At 38.4% G+C, this 25,026-nt stretch overlaps 1 protein-coding gene across 2 annotated transcripts in view; it reads right to left on the bottom strand.

Annotated features, from left to right (window-relative positions):
- NIPAL2 (NIPA like domain containing 2) overlaps positions 1 to 25,026 on the bottom strand; it is a 138,920-nt gene that overhangs the window by 75,964 nt on the left and 37,930 nt on the right. For both annotated transcript variants that reach the window (XM_072603427.1, XM_072603428.1), the window contains exons 2-3: positions 5,289 to 5,357; positions 2,529 to 2,700 (exon numbers count right to left, since the gene is read on the bottom strand). In XM_072603427.1, coding sequence (XP_072459528.1) covers positions 2,529 to 2,700; positions 5,289 to 5,357 — 241 coding nt within the window. The remainder of the gene's footprint in view (positions 1 to 2,528; positions 2,701 to 5,288; positions 5,358 to 25,026) is intronic.

Here is a 25,026-nt window from a genome sequence, read left to right as displayed (position 1 = left end):
TTCATTTCCCCTTATTAGGGTGCTTGGGAAATCACTTCAAATGAGCACAGATGAAACTCTTTGAAAGAAAAGGATTTAGAAACTAGGCTATAACCATCACAACATGGTCAATTTCAAAATTTCCTGACCTAATAAAAAGTGACATCAAGATATACGCAGGGAGGAACAGTTTTTGAATGTTCAAGTGGTACGGTTCCAATATGTTTAAAATTTAAACCTGGTTTAACAAAACCTAACATGAAGTGAAATAATTGCTTAATTTCAATGCAAGGGATTTTTGTAACTATTTCATGAATGACGCTGATGTTAATTTCCAAGAATCAGAAACTAAAAATCAGACCATGAAACCACCCTATTTAGTTTCACTGACAGAAAATAAACCAGGGACATAAAAAGGATGGAAAAACTTAAATTTGCATTTTAAAAGTAGCACCAGAAAGCCCAATTAAAAATTCTATTAAGTTTCATGAATAATGACGGATAAGAAGGGTGACTATGAAAAAGAACAATGGTAAGAAGACATGAAACCTCATCAACTTTAGGAACTGGGGATGTTTACCCTGCTTCTTTCTCCCTTCCCTTCCTAGGTATCCCTGGTGTAGTAGAGCGACCATTTGGCTTCTGAGTCAGAGGTTTGGTGTTCAAATCCTGGCCCTTTCACTTTCTACCTGCATAACCTTAGTTTCTCTAGTTTTGTTACCTGTAAAATGAGGGAGCTGGACTAGATGACCTCTGAAGTTCCTTCTGTCTCTAAGGCTATAATTTTATAAAGGCTTGGGATAGGGGAGGGAGGGATATCATTCCCTATGAGAAAAAAAGTGAAAGAAATCCAATAGACAAAGAATCCTGATGAGGATTTAGAGGGAGAGATGGAAAAAACTGCTATGATCCTTTCTGTATTGAAATTAATCTAAATGTAAATCATTATTAAGCAAATTCTGTTCAAAAACTGTCATAAATTGGAACCTCGAAGTGACTGTTAGGAAGTTATCTAGTCCTTATTTATAGATGAAAAAGTGAGGCTAAAAAGCTTAAGTGATTTGTTCTTCCTGACCCCATTTGGGGTTTTCTTGGCAAAGATACTAGAGTAGTTTGCCCATTTCCTTCTCCAGCTCATTTTACAGATGAGTAAACTGAGGCAAATAGTGACTTGCCCAGGGTAATACATCTAGTAAGTTTCTGAGGCTGCATTTGAACTCAGGTCTTCCTGACTCCAGGTCTGGTGTTCTAACCACTGCACTATCTAACAGAGCCAGATTGGAGACCACAACCTATAACTCCATGTTCAGCACTCTATTCATGGCACCATGTTATTCCTCCAATGGTACTGATTACATTGATGTTCAACGATGACTTTTAAATAAGAAACTTAATTAAAAAAATAAAGGTTTGTAATTTGGGAAAGATATTATTCTAATTAGTTCCTGTACTCTCCCAGGTACAGGAAAACAGACTCAACAGAAGGAAGAATTTTCTAATAAACCTGAGTGACTCCAATAATAACAATTGTTGTTGTTTTTGTTCAATTGCTTCAGTTGTCTGACTCTTCCTGACCCCATTTGGGGTTTTCTTGGCAAAGATACTGGAGTGCTTTGACATTTCCTTCTCCAGCTCATTTTACAGATGAGGAAACTGAGGCAAATAGGGTTAAGTGTCTTGCCCAGGGTCACATAGCTAGTAAGAGTCTGAGGCCAGATTTGAACTCAGGTCTTCCTGACTTCAGGTCAGATGCTCTATCCACTTTGCCACTTAGCTGTCATAACAACAATAATAATGATAACTAACATTTATATAGTACCTACTATGTGGCAGGCATTGTGCTAAGTGCTTTACAAATATCAGTTCATATGATCCTTACAACAACACTACTAAGTAGGTGCTAATATTATTCCCATTTTATAGTTGAGGAAATTGAGGCAAACAGGTTAAGTGACTTACCCAAAGCCACGTAGCTAGTAAGAGTTTGAGGCTGGATTTGAACTCAGGTCTCTTTGACTCCAGGTTCATGCTACCCACTGAGTCATTTCGCTGCCCCCAATAGAGCAGATTACTTCATAAAACAATCAGCTCTGTAACACTAGAGATGTTTGAGTATAGCTTGGAAGTCTATGCATGCTATGGAAAAAATTCAATGCTAGATTTTTGAGTCAAAGGTCTTGAGTTCAAATCCTGTCTCTGACACTTCCTGGGTGACCACAGAAATGTTGCTCACCTTTCTGGATTTCAGTTTCTTCATCCAGAAAATAAGGGGATTAGATTAAACTATTTCAGTTCTATGCTCCTCTGTTCCAACTAGATGACTGTGAAGGTCCCTCCTAAGTTGACTCTGGGATTCTATGAGAAATAAATTCACTTATAACTGATCGCTCAGGGTGAAGTCTCAACTCAACATCATCAGTCAAGTCAATGGTGACTATGCCATGAACTCAGAAATCAGAGCTGTGATCCTTTTGCGCAGGGATGATTTCTCTTGTGTTTTGAATATACCAGGGAACATCTTTGTTTCAAAATATAGAAAAATGTCTTACCTGCAACAGACATGCAACCCAAAGGTGCAATGAGAGTAATGGGTGCCAATCCATAGGCTGCAAAGTTTCCTGTCTCCCCAACTGCCATCAGGAGGCTCCCACACCACCACAAGACACTTCGGAAGAAGGGCTTTTGGTTTCCTTGATGTGCCACTTTAAGGTGAGAATATTTCTGGATAGAATTAGGAGTATAAATAAAATCATTTTTCACAAATGTAATGGTAATTTAAATGGAAAGATCTTTCCCATTCATTAACAGGCCCATGACCTGCTTAAATCACATGGAAGCCTAAATCACATGTGATAGGAAGAGCTTGCTGAATGGGCAGAACAGGAAGGGTGGAGCAGAGCTGGGAGGAAGTTGGTGAGAGCAGGTAGGGTGGAGGGGGCAGAGGACACAAGCAGGCACAGCTAGGCTCATGAGTGTTTGTTTGTGGGAAGTGGGGGGAGGCTTGGGAATGGCTTTGTCCCCCTGCAGTACTAATGTATTGACTTCTTGATTACTAATGGATTTGGCTTTCTGGTATCTATGTTATCTATGAATATATGGTATCTGGAATCTATGGTATCTGGAATCTATGGTATCTATGAATAAATGTTTTTCTTCTGCCTTCTATATGGAGACTCTGTTATACTTGGTGATTCAGAACCATGCTGGCATATTCATAGTCACCATCAGTGCTGTGAATATTGCCTTGGCAATACAACAGAAAGAAAGCATCTTACATCAATTTTTAAAAGGTGACTTAGGTGGAGATTATGAAAAAAAAAGATTTCTTTACACATTTCCTATTTCTTGAATGATAACAACCAACATTTCTCAAGCTCTTTTGGAATTCCAGAGTACTTACTTCACAACAGCCCTATGAGATAGGTATCATTTTACAGATACAGGAACTGAGGCTCTGAGTGGTGATTACTTTCCCATGATCACTTAGCTAGTACGTATGAGAAGCAGGTTTAGAACTCAAGTCTTTCCTGACTCCAAAATCAGGGCTCTTTCCACCAGACCCTCATCACTTCTCAATTAACAATGGTCTCCTAATTGATCTCCCTACTCCAATCCATTCTCTGCATTTCTACCAACATTATTTTCCTTAAGTATATATCTGACTGTGTCACCACCATATTCAATAATAGGGAGCTCCTGATTGTCTCTGTGATAAAATTTAAACTCCTATTCTTTTATGCAACATGACTAATGTGAAATGTGTAGGACCCATGTAAGACTGGATGCCATTGTAAGGAGGGAGGGGGAAAAGGGGGAGAAAATTTAAAACTTATGGAAGTGATTGTTGAAAACTGAAAACAAATAAATTAATTATAAAAAAATAAAATAAAATCTAAACTCCTTTATTTGACTTTTATAGCCCTTTTACAACCTACCTTGCCACTCTCAGTAAAAATTACTCCCCTTGCTTCACTCTACAGCCAGCCAGTCAATGGTTAACAAACACATATTAATCTCTCACTATATGTCAGTCACTGTGCCAAGCATTGTGGGTACAAAGAGAGGCAAAAATAGTTTCTGTCCTCAAGATGCTTTGAATGGTGGAGACAACGTGCAAAAAAATACCTATACATATACAGTGTGGAAGGAAGGTGAGGTGTCTGATAGCTATGTGGTGCAGCTAGGTGGCCAAGTGGATAGAGCACCAGACCTGGAGTTAATAAAACTTAAATTTGTGTCAAAGAGCTGGTTGTTAAACATTTACCAGTATACAGCTACCATCATCTCACCCAATCTCCCCTTTCCTTCAAGCCCAAGTTCCACCTTCTCCAGGAGGTCTCTCCTTTCCCATTCCAGTTGTCTAATTAACTGTCTCATATGCATTGTATGTTTATTCTGTAGATATTTATCTGTGTGGAAAGAATCACTGGATCACAGATTTAGAGCTAGAAAGGGCATTAGAGACCACCAAGTCCAACCCTCTCATTTTATAGTATGAAACCTGAGACACAGAAAGGTTAAGTGACCTGGTCAGCATCACACAGCAAGCAAATATCTGAGCTAGGAGCTGAATCCAAATCTCCCTGACTCCTATTTACTATGTCATGCTCTCATTACGTACTCTCTCTCCAATTGAATGCAAATTCCTTGTGAGTAACGAATGTTTGGGGCTTTTTTTTTTTGTTATTTTTACAGTCTTTGATACAAAATGAGATAATATTTGTAAAGTGCTTAGCACAGCTCCTGGCACATAGTAGGCATTTGGCAAAATGCTTTTTGAATAATTAATGGCACATTATGTGAATACATAATAATAATGCTAGAGTTTGGTTCATGGGTCTATAGAGAAAAGGTTTTTATATTGAACTCAACGTTGAACAAATGAGAACATTTCATTCTATGGTCCCAGGAAGGATAGAATATTGGCGACAGAAAGAACCTTAAAGATTGCCCTTATCTAAGCCTCTCACTTTACAGATGAGAAAACTGAAGGTCTGCCTGGAGGTCATTTGACTTGCACAAGGTCTCAAAGTAGAAACTGGTTCATGGTTTGATTCAAGTCCCTGCTTTCCCTTCCATAGGTTTCTCCTAAAAAAGAGGGAAAACCATATGGTTCTAGCCTAGTTTTCTCAAGTGTTAGAAAAAAAAAAAAAAGGAAAAATGGAAACCCATGTGGTCTGCAAATGAATGCTTTCCAAAGAGTCTTCATACCCTGCATAAAAACTCCCAGAAGGAAGGGCTGGGAAGGGAACTGAAGCAATAAGCTTAAAGGAAATAAAACCATTAAATTACAAGAATATTTTTCATACCTGTATGTTGAGTGAGATGCTGATGATTAGGTTTCCTGTAACTGCCAGCAATACCCCAAAGAGGTGAGTCTGTAAAACAGTTTAAAAAAAGAATAATCCTTGTAAGAGTTCTCCTGAAAAAGGTTAATCAATTCAGGCTTCAAATATGAATGTAAATTCTGCTATCATCATTTAGGTAAAAAAACTGGATGAACCAAGTCATACATTGAAGTTTCCAGCTATTTATATCTAAGCTTCCAAGCTCCACTCCATGTCCTAGTCAGGGGTGGGGAACCTGTGGCCTCCAGGTCATCATAGGTTCCCCACTCCCATCCTAGGTTATATAATGCCTAAGTCCACACCTCTGTGCCAGTTGTCTCCTAGCCCTGAGAGGTTTTCTCTCCTCACCTCTGCCTCTGAGAATCCTTAGCTTCCTTCAAGACTTAGCTCGCGATGCTTCAGAGAGTTTTAATGATGTGTTGGATTATTCAGCAGTGCCTGAACCTGGGTTTGAATCCAAGTCTTCCTGACTCCAAGACCAGTGTTCATTCCCATTTGCTCCCAAAGAATCAGAATTTCAGACATGTAAGGGACCTCTCAGCCTATCTAGAGCTAGGCCAACCTTTCCGTGAACCACTGCTTTTATACCCTGCCAGAATACTGTTCTTCTGGCCTCCGCTTTGAAGACTTCCAAGAAAGGGGAAATCTACCACTTTCTGAAGCTGGATTGTTCAGGAAGTTTTTCCTTCCATTAAACCCAAATTTGCCTCTCTTCAGCGCTCCTGGTTTTGCCCTTTGGGGCCAGGAAGAACAAGTCCAATCTCTCTTCCAAATGACAGCTCCTTACACACATGACAACAATTATCATTTTCTTTTCTTCTTTTTTGGAGGCAAACAGGGTTAAGTGACTTGCCCAGGGCAACACAACTAGTAAGTGTCTGAGGCTGGATTTGAATTGTGGTCCTCCTGACTCCATGGTGAGGTGCTACCTAGATATCCCAACAGCTACCATTTTTGAGTGCTGAGCCTGGAGTCAGGAAGACCTGAATTCAAATCCAGTATCTGATACTTGCTATGTGATCCTGGGCAAGTCACTTAACCTCTGTTTGCCTCAGTTTCCTCAACTGTAAAATGAAGATAATAATAGCACCTACCTCTCAGGATTATTGGGATGATCAAATGAGATAATAATTGTAAATTCCTTAGCATGGGGCATGGAACATAAGTGCTATATAAATGTTAGCTATCATTATTGATCATTATTATTTCTACCCCACTTCTTAGTATCAAAATGGTCTCACTTGTTCCCTTATTGCTTTATTTTTATTGCTTGTGTTCCCTTATATTTTTAACTTTTAAAAAAATTATTTTTAACTTATGGAATAAAACAAGCATTTCTATAGCACAGTATAATAAAAAAAGATAATTGCATAACTTGCTATTAAGTTTAAATACATAAAAAATCATCATATAAATTTCTTTTTTTTCTTCCCTTCCTCTCCTTCCCCCCTACTCAGAGACTGCTACCATTAGACCACCATTAGGGTTTGCTTATCTTGATCAAAGCTCTTTAAAGGTAGTGCCAAGGTCATTCATTTGTCTGTATCCCTCCACGGTGCTAGAGAAAAAGTAAATGCACAATTGAGGTGCTCTGAAGGGAGTAAGTCTTTAAAAACAACTTACATATTACCCACAGATTGAATAATAGACAACACATTTAGAGGGCCTCGTTATGTACTTTTTGTATCTCAGAAGGGCATATTTGTTGCCATACCTAATGGTTCTGTGATAGAAACACTGGGAGATTGAATCAATATTCTACTTGTATAAATGCCCATGGATATAATCTTTCTGTTTTCTCCTTTCTATAGAACATATTTTCTTGAAATATTTAAGAGCTCATTGAGTTTCAAAGGTGGGTTATAACTACAGCAAATTCTTTCCACAATGCAGCACATCTTGGAAGATTTTAAGGATTTGTTACACAGATATTAAAAAACGGGGCAGAGTAGAAAAATGAGGACCCCTTTGTTAGCAGATATATAATACCTATGGTCTTTGCTCAGCTGAAAATTCCTTCTCCTAATGGAGGTTCATGGCATTAATTTGGACTATTTTATTTCTCACTGGATACTATTGTATCAGACAACATTGCAGACCAAAATATAATTTGCATATGCTATTTGCATGTTTTCTGTTTCCAGCTCAATGCATTTGCCAGAAATATTTTTTAAAAATTAAGGACCCAGTGATGAAGGGATTTGTATTGAACATAATGTACGTAATATTGAATAGATAATTAGGGAAATCTTGTATAATTATAAAATTAAAATGATGAGTGGAAAAAATTTACTTTAAAAATCCCTTAACTCACTCATCAAGCAGTCAAAATGGTATTAGGCAGGGCTAGCTTTACTTGATAGATGGAGGGGGTGGCCAACTCTGTGATTGGAAAATAAAAGAGAATGCTTTCTTGCTCTCAAGCATCTCCATACCCAGATGCTGTGGGACATGATGTTTTTTAGCATTAGAGATTCATTCTTTTGAGGTGAATAGTATCCTCTCCATAGGTCTTCTTTAAAACCACAGATAGATGCTCTTGAAGGGGGATGACACATTGAATCAGTAGTCCTGAATAATGACAATAGCACTGGCCTATGAGTCAGTCAGGAAATCTTGGGTCTAGTCAGCTTCACTGATGATTCCCTACGGGGCCCTGAATCAGTTAATTAAACTCTGTGGGCCTGAGTATTCCCACCTGCAAAATGAGGACATTATGCAGATCACATAGACTCCCTCCAGTTCTGAATTCAGTCATCTTAATGTGAATTAGTGTAGAAGGATGCCAGAAGCAAAGCCATAACTCAAGAGGGATGCCTATCTGATGGCACTCAAATTTAGAGGGGGCTGATAGCATTTGGAGTATTTTCGTTTTTTTGTTGTTCAGTTGTATCCAACTTTTAGTGACCCCATATTTTCTTGACAAAGACTGGGGTGGTTTGCCATTTTCTTCTCCAGCTCATTTTACAGATGAAGAAACTGAGGCAGATAAGGTTAAGTGACGTGCCCAGAATTATACATCTGGTAAGTGTCTGAGGCTGAATTTGAACTCAGGAAGATGATTCTTCCTTTTCGTGACTTTAGACCCTCCACTCTATCCACTGTTCCTACTAGCTGACTTAGTATTTCAGCTATATAGAATCTCCTCAGCTGGCTCCACCCACTTCCTAATTTAATTTACCTTGAAAAGTTGATTGGAGGGTGCGTTGTTTTGCTTATGCCATGAGGAATAAAAATAAGCAGTTATGGCTATAGCTAAAGGGTCCATATGTGCAGCTAGGTGATGTACTGGATAGAATACCCAGCCTGCAGTTAGGAAGCATCATCATTAGGAACACCTGAGTTCAAATCTGGCTTTAGACACTTACTAGCTGTGTGACCCTGGTCAAGTCACTTAACCCTGTCTGCCTTAGTTTCCTCATCTGGAAAATGAGCTGCAGAAGGAAATGGCAAACCACTCCCGTATATTTGTCAAGAAAGCACCAAATGGGGTCCCATAAAGAGTCAGACAGGACCAGAACGAGTGAACAACAACAAAGGGGGTCTGTGGCTGGGGTAAAGGAGGAAAGAATGGAAGGAGATAAAGAGGCACAGAGCACACCTCTGAAGATAATCACTCTTTCACTATATTGTCAGGGGCTGGATCGTTCTCTAAATATATAAAGAACTCAAAAAATAAAGAGTTTCACCAGACCTTGGCTGGGTAGAAACGATACAGCAACTGTTTCAAATATCTAAGGATTCTTATCAACTAGTGTTGACAGGACAGTATCAAGCAACTGGTCTCACTATCTTTTTTTCCACTGAATTACTGAAATGCCTGCTTGGCCTCCCGTATGCTTGACCCCATGACATATGGCTGCAAGCGTTACTTCCCCTCCCTTGTCCTAGGTAAAGTGGTGCCAAATTGTTACGTACTTCGTAAAAATATATTGGGGGTGGGGGAGATCCCTTTTGTCCTCTTCAGATTCCAAGAGTGATAATCTTGGAATTTACATATGATAACCAAAAAAAGATGGAAAGAATATTCTTGTAGGGTTGCAGATGTAATTCTTTGCCATTTCATCACTTTTTTATTCAGGGAGCCACTCCAATACCAGTTAGTGTGAGGGTAGAGGAGGCTATTTGGGACTTGTAATGTCAAAAAGATACTAGTCAGAAGTGGACTTCCTTTGAATTTCACTATGTACGGTAGCTGATAGCTAGCCAGGAAGTTGTGGGTTCAAATTCTACCTTGGACAATGTGCTGGCTGTGTGAACCTGGGCAAGTTGATTAACCTTTTGGTACTCTAGGCTAGGGTTTCTTAAACTTTTTTCCACCCTGGCAGTGTTATTGGGGTTGCATGGCCTGAGAGCATGTGCAGTCCAAAGTGCACATGCTTTGTGTTCAGAACCAAGGCTGCAGTGAAGTTGTGAGATGCAACATGGGTAAGCATGGCCAGAAACACTCTAGAGTCATTAAACATATGATTTTTAATTAATTTTTGGTCATTGCATGTTCAGAATCCTTTTACTGTCGCCAAATTTTTCATGACCAACAGTTTAAGAAGAGATGCAGTGTAGGTAACTTTGCAGGGAAGGATGCCAACTTACATTGGCAGAGAAAATTCTTCACATGGGAGTTCTTTACTATAATGAGAACACAGGTTTAATCTCTATCCTAATTTTATCATAACCACTATTTACCTTTTATCCTCCTGCATGATTTACTCTGATTACTAAAAAACTTTTCCTAATATCCAGCAACTGACACTTACATAGTATACATGCGCACACACACACACACACACATATGCAGTATATATAGTACTATTCTATAACTTGCAAGCATTTTTCTTAAAACAACTGTTTTCTTAAAACAACTGTAAGGCAAGGAGTGTAGGCATTATCATCTCTATTTTAATATTATTTTATCTTTTTGTCTAATTTTATCTTTTATCTAATTTTTTAGAAGAAACTGAAACCCAAGAAAGTTAAGAGATTTGTCTGTGGTCCTACAGGTGGTTAGGAGCAAACTTGGGACTACGAGCAGGTCTCCCAAACCATAGAATCCATAGTTTTTTCCATGTTACCAAGCTGCACTGGTCATATAATAAGGCAGGGGTGGGGAACCTGTGGCCTTGAGGTCGCTTGTAGCCCCCTCAGGTGGCGCCTTTTGATTGAATCCAAACTTCACAGAATAAATCCCCTCAATAAAAGTATTTGTTCTGCAGAACTTGGACTCAGTCAAAAGGCCACACCCAAGGACCTAAAAGGCCACATGTGGCCCTGAGGCTGCAGGTTCCCCACTCCTTTAATAAGGGGTGGAGTTGACTTCAACACAGGTCTTCTGCTCTAAGCCTAATGTGCATTGTACTACACCACAGTCATTTAATTAGTCTTTCCCGAAGTCAGAGTTAAATATAAATAATTTATTTTTTCTAGGTACCCACATTAGGCAAAAATATGCAGATTTAAAGTTACACATAAACTCTCACCCACAATTAGTCTGTTGTCAAAATCATATGGGTGTGTAATTTTAAATCTATAAGAAACTGCAAAAGGGAGACCATCCTGCAGTCGGGTTCTGAATACTACAAAACAATGAACAGTAGGGGGTATTGCCACAAATTATACCATTGAATCAGAGGATATATTTTTAATTTGTTATAATCCTTGGCCTAAAGCAGAAGTTTTGGACTCACAAGCATAGTGCTTAATATTGGGGGCACACTCACAAATCTGTTTGTCTTGTGCCTTCACAGAGCTTTCTCCTGAGAATACAAGAATCTGGTTTGCTTGTCTTTCCAAGGGAAGCTTTCAGGGCTTCCCTTGGAAACATTAAAATTTGGCATATGTCTGGATCTCTACAGAAGTGGAAGAGAACTTCCCATATAAGAGAAGTTCCCATATAAGCATTCAGGCTCAGATGACATATAGGAAATAGTAGAGGACAGCCTTGATTGAATAAAATAGAATAAAAGTAAAATTCTTCCAGCGGATAGTCAAGTACTTTACTGGCATCCTCAGCTGTACTAAGAGAAAAAGAGGAAAGTATATAACACACTAGTAGAGCTTAGATGGTGTCAAATTTATGGGTAAAAGAGGACATAGGCAAGAGTTACAGAGGATGGGCAGATATGGATAGGCTGCAATCTATATCTCTGGAGAAAACATCCGATCTGAGATCACAGATCCATTTGAGAATTTGAGTTACATCTGAGTTCCATTCTGCATAATATAATACCAGATAATTATAAACAGGGAATTTGCTAGGCTAATTAGGAAACTATGACTCTATTTGTTCTTCACAGAAATGGCTTTTTTAATCATGTTCAACTTCAAAGTGTCATTGACTTCTAATCAAAATCTTCATGCTCATAATTAGGATTAGGAAAGGACCTTAAGTGTCCAGCCTCCTACACTAGGAGGCTCTGATTCCAAAGGTAGCATACTATAACAGCAAGGACCTTGGCATACATAGGAGGGCCTGCTGTACAGGTTCTGCTTTTCTAAAAGGATTCAACAATCTACTTTAATAAAGCACATATATCACTCACTTAGTTCACAGGGAAAAGTCAGCACCCTGAATTGGAGAGAAAATACAAACAGAGAAATAAAGACCAACAGACAGGGCTTCCAACTGTCTGACCATAAGCAATACATACATCACAGATCAACAGACAGATCCAACTGTCTGACCATTACATACATACATAGTTACCAGAAAGAGAAGCACCAACATCTGGGTTTTCAAAGCCAGGAGGGTCCTTAGTGGCTTCCCAGAGTCTCATCTGGCCAAACAAACACTTTCAATGAGTAAGCCCCAAAACAAAACCTCACCTCAGAGTATATACACACTTTTCAGAGCCAGAGGGCTTCACAAGCCTTGGGAATCAGTGCCTCATTAGAAATTAATAAAAGGTGTGGACCTTCCTACAAAACAAATGTCCCCTAATCAAACTTCCCTTAATGGGCAGGCCCATTAATGGGTGGGGAAGATCTTTAACTCTCATTAATATTACACCTCCTTGCAAACATAGATTCACAGAGATGAAAGGGACCTCAGCATCCATCTGTGTATCTGGATTAAAATCACCGCTACAGTATCTTAATACTCTTATGAGAGGGAATCCATTCCCTCCCAAGGCAGCTGATCATACTCGTTTTAAATATTGAGAAATTTATTCTTATACCCAACTTAAATCTGTCTCTCTGCAATTTCTATATATTGCTGCCCTTGGGAGCCAAGTAGAGCACATTTTCCACAAGACAACCTTTCAAATACTTGTACACACCTGTCATATCCACTCTGCCTACATATTTTTTTCCCAAAGCAAAACACTCCCAATATCTTCAGCTAGTCCTAAAAGAGCATGATCTCAAGGTCCTTCATGATCTTAGTTCCCTCCTCTAGACACTGTCTAGTTTATCAGTATTCTTCCTGAAACATACCCAGAACTGAAGATAAATACTCGAGCTGTGTTTCTGACCAGGAGAACTACCACCTCCCTAATCCTAGATCTCAGTTTTCTCTTAATGTAGTGCAGAATTGCATTAGGGGTTTTTTTTTGGCTGCTGTTTCTGTAAAGTTAGGCTGAGTTTGCAATCCACTAGTCATTTCTTTTGGATAAATTATTATCAAGACATGCCTTATCCAACATTGAGCTCTCAGTCCCTAAAACAAAGGAAGTTGATTTTTTGGATCCAAAAGCAATTTGCATTTATCCCTATTAAATATCATTTTAATTGTTGTTGCTGTTGTATCTGACTCTTTGTGACCCCGAGGGCCGATGCATGCCAATACTGTCCAAGGGGTTTTCTCGGCAAAGGTACTGGAGTGGCTTCCCATTTCCTTCTCTGGCATATGAAGACAAACAGAGGTTAAGTGACTTGCCTATAGTCAGACAGCTAGTAAATCTGAAGCCAGATTTGAACTCAGGTCTTCCTGACTCCAGGCTTGGTACTCTATCCACTGAGCCACCTAGCTACTCCTATCATCTTAACAGTTGTAGTTTAATGTTCTAGACTATCCAGTTTTTTTGGATACTGGTTCTGCTATCCTCTGTATTATTCCCTCCTAGTTTTATGTCATCTGCAAATTTAAAGGGCATGCCATCTATATACTCTTTAAATTTTAATTTTTTAATTTATGGAATAAAACAAGCATTTCCATAACATAGTATAACAAAAGAGATGATTGTACATGAAACTGTAAATCTATTATGTGCAACTTGCTATCCTTTTAAATATATAGTAAAGTTCACATAAATTTCTTTTTTCCTTTCTCCTCCCCAACTCTAGAGATAGCTACCATTAGACACAAATACATATGTAATATATTATATAATATGCATATTATATATAACATACATAATATTATATAAAATACATAATTACATATTTTATATACATATATAATTATACATTATATATGATGTAGTATATATAATACATAATATAATCACATACACTATATTATGTATAAAATATATATATAATTATTCTGCATATACTTCTATTTATCATTTCTTTCTCTGGAAGTCACTAATAAAAATATTAAACAGTATAAGCCCAAAACACAAATCTCTTTAGTTCTCTACAAGGCACCTCTTCCCAAGATAGCATTAAACAATTAACAACTACCCATTAATTATGCTGTCACTCAGCTCATATTTCTTCATAATTTCTATTAGAATAGTACAATACACTTCAGAGAGTCATAAGTTGCCATCTAGTCTGACCCACATATGAAAGAAGTCCCCACCATGACATACCTAACAAGTGGTCCCATAGCCTCTGTTTAGGGACCTTCAAGGTGTATGAGCCTACAAGCTCTCAAGGCAGGCCATTCCATTTTTGGAATTGCTCTAATTAGTAAGACTTCCCTGACATCAAAATGGCCTTTTTGCTTCCGTTCCCTTTGGCAGGTTTGGTCTGCAAGAGCCAAACGGCACAAATTTTATCTCTTCTCCATAGGACAGCCCTCCAAATACTTGAAAACAGCCATGATACTCCCCTGAATCTCCTCTTCTCCTGGTCAGACTTGCCAGGTTCCTTGACCTAAACTTCCTAAGTCATGGGCTCAAGGTCCTTCATGATCCTTCCTGCCTTCCTCTGGACACTTATCTGACTTATGAATGTCCTATTTAGAGCATGGCACCCAGAATTGGACGCAATGCTTCATATGAGGTCTGATGAGGGTAGAGCAACAAGAGCACTCCCTGTTCTTAGAAGCTCTGACTCTCTTAATGTAGTCAAACATCAGGTTTGGTTTTTTTGGTTGCTATATCACACTGATGAATCAAATTGAGCTCTCAATCCCTAAAACAATCATATCTTTTTCAGAACAACTCCTTTCTCATAATGCCACTCTCATCTTATGGCTTGTGAAGGGTTTGGGGTTTTTTGTATTCAAATGCAAAAGTTTACTACTATAAAATTGCATCTTATTAGATTCAACCCAATCCTTCTAACCTATAAAGGTCTTTTGGATCTTGACTCTTATCATTCACTATGATAGCTGTCTCTTCCAACTCCGTGTCACCTACTCATTTGTTGAGCAAACATGTCTTCATCCAAGTAGCTGATAAAAATGTTAACTATCCCAGAGCCAGCAAACACAGAATCCTGGAGGACTCCACTGGAGACATTTTGCCCATTTACATTGAAACATTAAAGACTTGTCTTTGAGTCTAACTATCCAAATGCGTTCTGAATTTGATTATATTATTGTCTAATCAATACTTCTCTACCCTCTCTACAAGAATGGTATGAAATACTTGATTGAACACTCTCCTAAAATCTGGATAAACTATACCTATAGCATTCCCCTCATCTATTTCTTTAGTAATCCTGTCAAAGAAAGGAAAAGAGGTTAGTCTGGCATAACCTTTTCTTGATGAAGCCATGTTAGCTCTTTGTGATCCCTGCATCCCTTTTTAGATATTTGACAACCATCTCTTAATGATCTATTCTAGAATTTTCCCAAGAATCAAAGTCAAATCTCACTGACCCTATAGTTTGCAGACTCCGTTCTTTTTTTCTCTTTCGAAAATCAGACCATTTGCTTCTTCAATCTTATGATACCTCTCCCAATTTCCATGATCTTTTCAATACTACCACCTACCTCAGTAATTACATCTGCCAACTGGTGACCTAAAGTACCATAAAAGTCATTTATAGATAAGGAATCTGAGGTTTAGAGATATTAAATGTCTTGCCCAATGTCACATAGGTAGTAAGTGGAGAACTGAGATTTGAAACGAGATTCTCTGACTCCAAACCCAGGGCTCCTTTGACTGTATCACTTTATCATAATTTGGCCTAGATTTGATCTAATTTATTTTTACTAGTTAACAGAGTCATAAGCAACTTGACTTACATTACTATCAGTGATTATTTTTTTTAAAGTACAGTTGTTTTTTTCAGGACCTACTTTAACCTCTTGCTTTACTAATCACCTGGGTTTTAGTCTAGGCTATGGCATCAATGCACTACATAGCCTTGGCTCATCTTTGACTCCAAGAAACTGTAGCATGCACAGCAGCCACACCCTGGTAAAACCATCTTGGCAGACAGGCTAAACCAGGTTGAGGGTAACCAAAGGTCTCAAACCTGTCAGTGAGTTAGGGGGATGTCCACCCCAAGCATGTGAAGACTTCCCCCAGTGGCACTGGCAAAGAACAACATGTTCCAATGATCATGAAGGCAGCTGAAGCAGGCCCTATAGAGCTCTTATAGCTTGGTCAGACATTAAAGATGGCAAGGTCATCTGCTGCATCCTGGCCCATTGCCAGTTTTCTTGACTTTTGTCTTGCCACAGGACTTCCATGATTCTGGAAAGAGTGAGGCTGAAGACTTTGCTAGCTTTACCTCACTTAAATACAATTCATGGGCAAATTAAGACATCGCCCCATGATGCCATTGGTTTTCTTTGAAAACAAAGGATGAACAACACATTTGTCAATGCTGCCTCCTTATTGATCTTCATTATAAATTCCATTGGCAATTTTTATCCTACCATTTCCAGTATTAAGTTCATGCTTCTTTGAAGAGAAAGGAGAAACAAAAAAGGAATAAGCACTTCTACCATCTCTCTGTTGTCAGTTACCAATGTCCCATCTATCCTAGGCATATGTCCTGTCCCTTTTTTGATCTTCCTTGTCTCAATATAATTTAAGAAACTCTTTGTTGTCCTTAATTTCCCCTTAACATCCCCAGCTCATTCTGGGCTTTAACATTCTATATATATCTATATAGGTTCATGGCATCCATACTCCTATATTCATTCTTTGTTACCTAACCTTTCTATCTTTTCTACACATTTAAAAAAATCAAATTTGATTGGTGTACTCCCTGTGCATCCACACCAGTCATCTTCTTTGACAAACACTTTGCTAAAATCTTAATAAACTATATAGCATCCCCTTGATCTATCCATTCTAGTGACCATGTCATAATAAAAAGATTGATCTGGAATGAATTTCCTCTCTGCAAACACTGCTCCCATTTATAAATCTTTAGTAACCTTGCCTTTGATAATTTTTTCCAAGAGTTAAGGTCAGGTTCACTGGCCACAAATTTGTAGACTTTGCTGTCTCCTATTTAAAAAAACAAAAAACAAAAACTAGGAAATGATTCAAACTTCAAACTTGAACAGAAGCAAGCATTTCAGTTCCCACACACTAGGGAAGGGAATAAGCCATTTATACAGTGCCTACTATATGCCAGGCACTATGTTAAGTGGCATTTTATTTTGTTTTACAAATCTTATTGCATTTAAACTAAATTTTCTTTACAAACTTAATAGGCTACAAGAATACTAGCAATTATTATTACGGATAAGGAAATAGGTTCAGAAAGGTTACGTATCTTAGGATCATAGATTTAGAGCTGAAAGGGTCCTTAGATGTTATCAGGTCCAACTCTTTCACTTTAGAGATGAGGAAACTCATAAAAATTCTACAAATTAGATGCTAATAATATCCTCCTTTTACAGTTAAAGGAACTGAGGCAAACACAGGTTAAGTGACTTGCCCAGGGTCACACAACTAGTAAGTGTCTGAGGTTGGATTTGAACTCAGGTCTTCTTGACTCTAGGTCCTGAGCTCTATCCACTATGCCATCAGTTGCTACTACACCTACTCCAGCAAAAAGCTCCAAATTAGAAACAGACAAAATAATGCTCAAGAAATTCAATGAGAAATTACAGTGAGTCACTCCATCCACCTCAGAACTATACAAATAGTTAGTCAGAGCCTATAAGCAAGAAGAAAGGCAACCCACCAGAAAACTTAGCCCGGAGGAGGCAAAGAAAAGCTATACCGGTCTATGATGCCTCTCCAGTTAGAAAATAACCATCACAATCTAGAGTTGTTTATTCTATTTATTAAAAACAAACAAAAAGCTAATTCAATCTTGTACCGTAGCTAACAAAATCACATTATAATTCAACCCCAGGAGACAGTGGGGGAAAATATAGTAGCAGTCTTACAGTTTTTATTTTTTAAATCAGGGAAGGGGAACCTGCAACCTTGAGGCAACATATGGTCCTCTAGGTCCTCAAGTATGGCCCTTTGACTGAATTCAGACTTCACAGAACAAATCCCCTTAAGGTAAATCTTGTATAGAGGATTTATGGGACAAGAGTGGTACAGGACAAAGTGCAGATGAACTGGAAGTTATATCATTGACCAAAATAATAAATAACAATTATAGTTAACCACTGCCTTTTATACATCACTTTAAATTTTGTAAAATACTTTCTACCTACTATCCCATTAAAGTACCAACTTGAAAGAAATAATACTAATTCTATCATAGCTAGCACTGATGTAGCACTTTAAGGCTTACAAAGTATTGTGTGTGTTATGTCCCTTGATCCTCACCACTACCTCTAGGAAGGAGGTGCTATTATTATTCCCATTTTACAGTTGAGGAAACTGAGGCAAATAGTTGACTTAAATGACTTGCCCAGGATCACACAGCTAGTAAGTGTCTGAGACAATATCTGAACTCAGGTTTTCCTGATTCCAACTCCAGTACTCTCTCCACCGCATAAGTGGTAAACTAGGTTTTCTGACTTATACCTGATAACTTTCAGAAGAGCATTTTTCTAAGCTACCAACATCCTACTACCTTAATGTATATTTGTGCAGTTGAAAGGGAGTGTTGCTCCTAGGTTCAAGAAGACCTAAATTAAACTCCCACCTCAGACTTATTAGCTGTGTGAGCCTGGGCCCATCAGATAACTTCTCACAGCCTAGTTTTCTCATTTGTAAAATGGATATTATAATAATAGCCCCTATCTCCCAGACTTCCTGTAAGGATAAAACGAGGCACTCTTTACAAAGTGTTTTGCATACCTTAAAGTCCTATATAAATACTAGTTATTATTGTTATTACAAATGAGGAAACAGGGTCAGAGAGAAGTGTCTTAAGATCATAGAATCATAAATGTAGTTCTGGAAGGGACCTTAGAGACCATTAGGTATAACATCTTTATTTTTTAGAAGAGGAAATTGAGGCAAGCAGTGCTCAGGGTCATACAGCTAATAAGTATGGAAGACACTTCAAGTCCTTCAACTATACACTACACCATGATGCCTTTTGTACCTCTATGTACATGTACTGTGTTCTATTTTCTTTTGAAGTTAATGGTGTACATCTTCCTTTCTCTCCTTGACTTGTAAATGTGCAGTCTGCAGAATTTTTCCCCTTATAAAAATATGTGGATATCTGCCCATCTCCAGTTTCCATGCAGTTCCTCCTTCCTCCACAACTCATCAAAGATCACTATGGTCTAATGATGGCTCTTTTGGCACCTCTCTCTTCACAGTCCTTTGACTAATTCCATGGAGGTTCTGTCCTCACAATCTGAAGATCATTCTGTGATAGAGAAGCTGGGAATAAATATCCATCAAATAGTCCTATTTTCTCTCTGTTCTCCATGAATGTGACTCAATGTGTCCTGGCAGCGAGTCTCTCTTTTCCTTGTTCCATTTCTTGCCTTAAACAGAGGTTAGGATGAAAGATCATAGACTCAGGGTTGGAAGAATCTTAGAGGCCAATGAATTCAGTCCCCTAATTTTCCAGATGACAGAATGAAAGCGGCCAAGAGACATTACATAACTTGTTCAAAGTCACACAAGTAGTAAGGAACAGAGAAGAGATTTGAACTGACTCTAAATCATGTTTTTTTCCACTGTCCCATAGCACTTTTATCTTGTCATTAGCATTTTTTCATCATAATTGTTTTTGATTCTTTTTCTAAGTTATTTACATCTGTCAATGAAATAGACACCTTTTCTTCTATATCTGATATCTTCCAATGGATTTATTGTGGTATCTGGATTTTTTTTTATTCCCTATCATCTTCAGTTCAATGCCTTCTTGGCCACCTTGACAATTTTTTAGTCAAACACATTCTTTGCAGTTGTGATGAGAGGTACTCTGTTCATAGACACAGCCCATCATGTTGGGATCTTACTCATAAGTTCATAGATTTAAAGTTGAAAAAGGCCTTGGAAGCTACTACTCATTTTACAAATAAGGAAATCGACACACAGAGAGGTTAAGGGACTTGTCTAGGATCATATAGCTAGTAAATATCTGGGGTGGGATTTGAATTTGGGTCTTCCTGACTCCAAGTCCAATGCCTCATTCACTATACCGCCTTCATTGTATCTCTCCATGGCTCTGTTCTCTGATACCATCTATGTAGTTAGCTCTTCATATTCCATAGTCTTCTTTTTCCTTGAAAGTCATGACCTTCAACAACTGCTACCTGTGTCCCCAGATCAACCTAGTTTTTACCCAGGTCTTCCAACTAAAGAGATTCTAGATTTTTTCAGGCAGCATCATTGATTCCTACGTGAATCAGCAGAAGTGGGTGGTAGTTAGTGGTTTGATAAGTCTTGGCAGGTTCTCAGTCACATCTCAGATAAATACTCTGAGAAAATGACATACCTCCCAAGCAGTCTTTTGAGATCTACATATGATGGCCTCCTTAACCCTGAACAAAGAATCATCAGCTACCATTATGGAAGTTAAGCTCATGAGCTAATACTTTATAGATTCCATTAGCTTCTTTTTGAGGGTGGGGTGAAGCAACTGGGCTGAGTGACTTGCCCAGGGTCACATAGCTAATAATTGTCTGAGGCAGGATTTGAAGTCAGGATCTCCTGACTCCAGGGCTAGTGTTCTAGCCATGTACCACCTACTGTCTTTCATTCTCTTAAAAAAAATTAGGACATTCAGCATTCTCCAGTCCTGCAGTTGCTTTCCTGTTTCTTCATGAGATATCAAATATCACCAAAAATGGCACAGCTGGTTCTTTTAGTACCCAATGGTTCAGTTAATCTGGGTATTTAGGTGCTCTCTTAATATTTATATTGGATATCAACTCTACATCATCCATTTTTATTCTGTCCCTTCCAGTCCAGACATCTTTCCCCTTGGCAGAGAAAATAGCAAAAAATAAGGGAAGTTAGGGGGGACAATGCCTAGAGGGCTGAGCCCAGGAGATAGGAGACATTGACTAGCTATGTGACTCTGAGCAAGTCATTTTACCTTAGCTTGCCTCAGATTTCTCATCAGTAAAATTGGGATAATAATAGCACCTAACCCCCACCCTCATCCCCCCAGATGAACTGATATCTGTAAAGTATTTAGCACAGTGCCTGGCACAGAGTAGGTATAGTATTATTATTATTATTGTTAAGCAAAATAAGAATTAAGCACTCTCCTTTCTTCCTGCCTCCAACTATTATTTTCCCATCGACCCCAGCAGCAGTTCAATACTGTCTTTGGTTTTCCTTCTTTTTTCTTTCTTTAATAATCCAGAACATAATAATTCTTTAATAAGCCAGAACATAAAAACTGCATTCCCCAAGCCTTTTCACTTTCCTCTCAGGAAGGAAGATAATCTTCCATTTACAACCAACATATTTAAGAATCGTCTCTAGCAGGAAGATAAACAGCAGAAACTGCACAGATCCATAAAAGAAATACCCCAGTCTTAATAACCTCCTGGATGTCACATGGAACTGTATACCTTTGTTACAGTCTCTGGAAACTGCCATTATAAACAATCAAACCAAAATGCCTGATGGCCGGGTGTTCCTGAGAATACTACCCATAAACTGAGGGTTCTTAACCTGGGCTCTGTGAACAGATTTTAAGGAGTCTGTGAACTTGGATGGGGGAAAAAATACTAGATATTTATTTTCATTAACCTTTGATTTTAGTTGTAACCCTTTATATTTTATTCATTTAAAAACCTTATCATGGAGGAAGTCCTTAGGATTATACCAAACTCCCAAAGGGACCCAGGATCCAAAAAGGGTTAAGAAACCCTATTCTAAATTAATCTGTCTTCTCCTTTCTAATCCTCTGCTAATCTAGATTCAGCTTTCTTCTTAATGGCCCTTATGGTCTCTGAAGAAAAAAAGCTCTTTCCTATTTGAATCTTCTAGCCACTCCTGGTTGAAAGTGCACTAACTTTACCAAGTCACAACACTATTTGTACACTAACTTTGTTCTGGCCCTAGGAAATTCCACTTTTCCACCAACTTTTCTCCCTAGGACTGTCTATGCTTTCTGTCTTTACTCTGACTCAGTTGAGAAGGTCCTGTCCTTGATCTGGCACCATCTTGTTCTCAACCCATGCTACTCTCCTCTCCTCATCTTTTCCTTTTTTAATTCTATGGAGAGGGCCACTTCTGCTATATCCTCGTCTTATTACTACTTTTGAAGATTTTCTAGAATCTGTTCCCATTGTCCTCTTCCTGGGATGCCACCTACAGCTCCACAATCTTTCCAATGTCACAGTTCCCAAAGGCATTCTATTTGGTGACACCCAGTTAGACTTTGAAAGTGTAGAATTAAACTTTCATCCAGTACAATTAAGTTTTTTAAAATGATCAGCTGCGTTAAATTCTACAAGTTTCAACTAAACTGAAGACTTATAATTATCCCAGTATGATTTTAAAATGAAACAGGTACAATTAAGTATGTTTAAAATTAGGAGACAAGAGGAGGTTTTATATTTAGTAGGCAGTATTGGTACAATGGAAAGATGGATGGTTTGAGGGCTGGAGGGCCTGGGTTCAAATCCCAGCTCTGCTATTCACTTGCCTGTGTGACTTCAAGAAAATTACTTCTCTCAGTGCCTTAATTTCCTCATCTGTAAAATGGGCTTTGGATTAGATGATCTCTAGTGTCTCTTTTAGTTCTAAATCTATGCTTATATAGTATAAAAAAATTCAGCCTAGTTTAAGCATTGTAACATGATATGGGACCTAGCAGGAACTTAATGAAGGCTTATAGATTTATTGAATGTTTGCATAAAGAAACAAAATGATTACTACAGTGATTACACCTGTGATTTCATTGGTATGCGGAAACTCCCAGGTGAAGGAATTCCCTCTGCCAATGCAGGTTAGCACCTTTTCTGAAAATTAGAAATTTAGAAACTTACCAGGGGCACTGAGGGATTTGCCCAGAGTCACTGAACTCGGTTCTGCCAGCCTCACTATCTAAAAATACAGCTTTAATATGCTAGCAGTTCTTTACTGGTCTTTTGTGTTAGTAACAGAGGAATTTGAAATTTACTTTATATAGATCTTTTCCATTCAAACTCTGAACTTTGCTGGCCAAGAGGAAGGGAAGGTAGATCTAGGCTGATATATATCACAAAGGCAGAAAACAAATCCATTTTAGAGATACTTAATGGAGACTCTGCAAACCAGTGGTGGATTAGTGCTCTCCCTAAATCACAGCTGAGGGTTGATGGCATGGTGCTTACCTGAACCAGTGGATGCAAAAATCAACTACAGAGATTCTCGGATCAGTTCCAATCAACCATATGTGCTAACTCAGAGCTTAGGTGTTATGGGGATGATGAAGCCCCTGGCTGTTTCTAGCTAGTCATGTATGACTCGGCACTAAAGACCTCTACAGCTTTGGGTATGACCAAGCAACCTCCTTATTGGCCACTGGGTCAGAAGAACCTAAGATACAGTGGATCTTTAAAAGGAAATGACCCACAGTCAGTTGTCTCTTTCTCTTCCCAGTCGCAGAGTATAAGAGTAACCTCTGTGCCTACCTTCCAGCAACTGTATGTTAGCCATACATACTGACTGCTCTCGTGAGTTAGTTAAAAACAAGAGACTTAACCAGGAGAAACTGAGCTGTGCTCTCTGACTGTCTTTTCTGTTTTATGTTTCTTTCCTGAGTACGGAGAAGGGCACATTAATCTCAGGATAGACCTATCTAGGCTTATGAGTTCAGGAGGTCATCTGGATGGAGATTACTGGCAACAGAGGAAGTTTAGGTAGTATAGAAGATGATTATTTACAGTAAGAGGAACCCAAGTCCCAGCTTCATTGGCCAGTAGAAATGGACTTTGAGGGTTATATCAGGGGAAATGTAACAAGCAACATTATGTTCCTATGAGGTTTAAGTCTCAATTTCCTGAGAAAGTAGAACAAAGTTAAAAGTTCCTGCATCCTGTTTTAAGCCTTCCTGCTGATTTCATGCTTGCAGAGGTTTTGTATTAATATTTCTTTTGTGTGAAACAAATAAATGCCTGTCCCACACTCTGGGCTATGAAGAATCTTGAAGAAGTATAAACCTCCTTGGAGATTCCTGTACTTAGTAGAACGTAAGCTCCCTGAGGACGGCAGCATTTTGGTCATTTTACCCCAGGACCTGGCACATAAGAAGCACTTAATAAATGCTTATTGAATTTAATTGAAGTACCATACTGACCTCAGAGCTTGTTGGTTATTATAGAGACAGAAGCCCAAATCTGGTGCTAATTCTAACATCAAACTGGAAATTGTCAGGCATCTCCCTGTCTACTGAACCGTAGAGGGAATGCACAGAAATGCTCATTCTAAAGTAAGATACCAAGGTCTGATATCTAGATATCCATGATTGATCAATTAACTAGGCACCATGGATAGATATTGTTATCACCCTGATTTTCAGAACTGCTTCATGATGGTAAATTGTCATTCTTGGTCATAGGAATACCCCGAAGGGGATTAACACTTTATTACAAGTCACTGGGATTTGAAACAGATCACAACAGACTTCAAGGTAACTGGTTTCTCTAAGACTGAAAGCTAAAACCTCCCTTATTTGCAGAAGTTGGGGACTTTGTCGGGGAATGATGCATATGTTGTTAGACTCAGTTGATGGATTGGTTAGTTTTGCCGAGTTGATTTTTTGGGGTTTTTGCTTTCTTATTCTTTCTTATAAGGAATAGTTCTCTGAGGCAAAAGAATGGGGAGGGATATATTTGGAAAGAAAGGTGCTATAAAAACTTATCAATAAAAATGAAAAAACTCAACAACAAAATAAAGTGAGGTGAAAAGATTGAAAGCTAGACTGGAATGCAGATTTCAAAGGAATAGTTTCACAGTTATCTATTGAAAGGCTGACTATTCACACCGATTTTTAAAAAGAAATGCATTCTTCTTGTAATAGAACAATGAAAAATAAATGTATATAAGACAGGTGTCAGAGTTTCCTTGTGACATCTAGTGTAGGCTGGAATATCTTATTCTTCATTGTTTCTGGAATTTTTTTTTATCTAATGCTTCTAAGTTGATCTCATGAACAAATCAGATTAGTCCAACACATCTGAGTCGCCATTTCACGTTGAGTTCCCTTAAAAAAATACAGGAAAACCTAATTAATTCAGACTAAT

This window comes from Notamacropus eugenii, chromosome 4, assembly GCF_028372415.1.
Source record: "Notamacropus eugenii isolate mMacEug1 chromosome 4, mMacEug1.pri_v2, whole genome shotgun sequence".
Classification (NCBI taxonomy): Eukaryota; Metazoa; Chordata; class Mammalia; order Diprotodontia; family Macropodidae; genus Notamacropus; species Notamacropus eugenii.
Note: the sequence above shows the minus strand (reverse complement) of the source record. Positions and strands in the feature narration are given on the sequence as shown.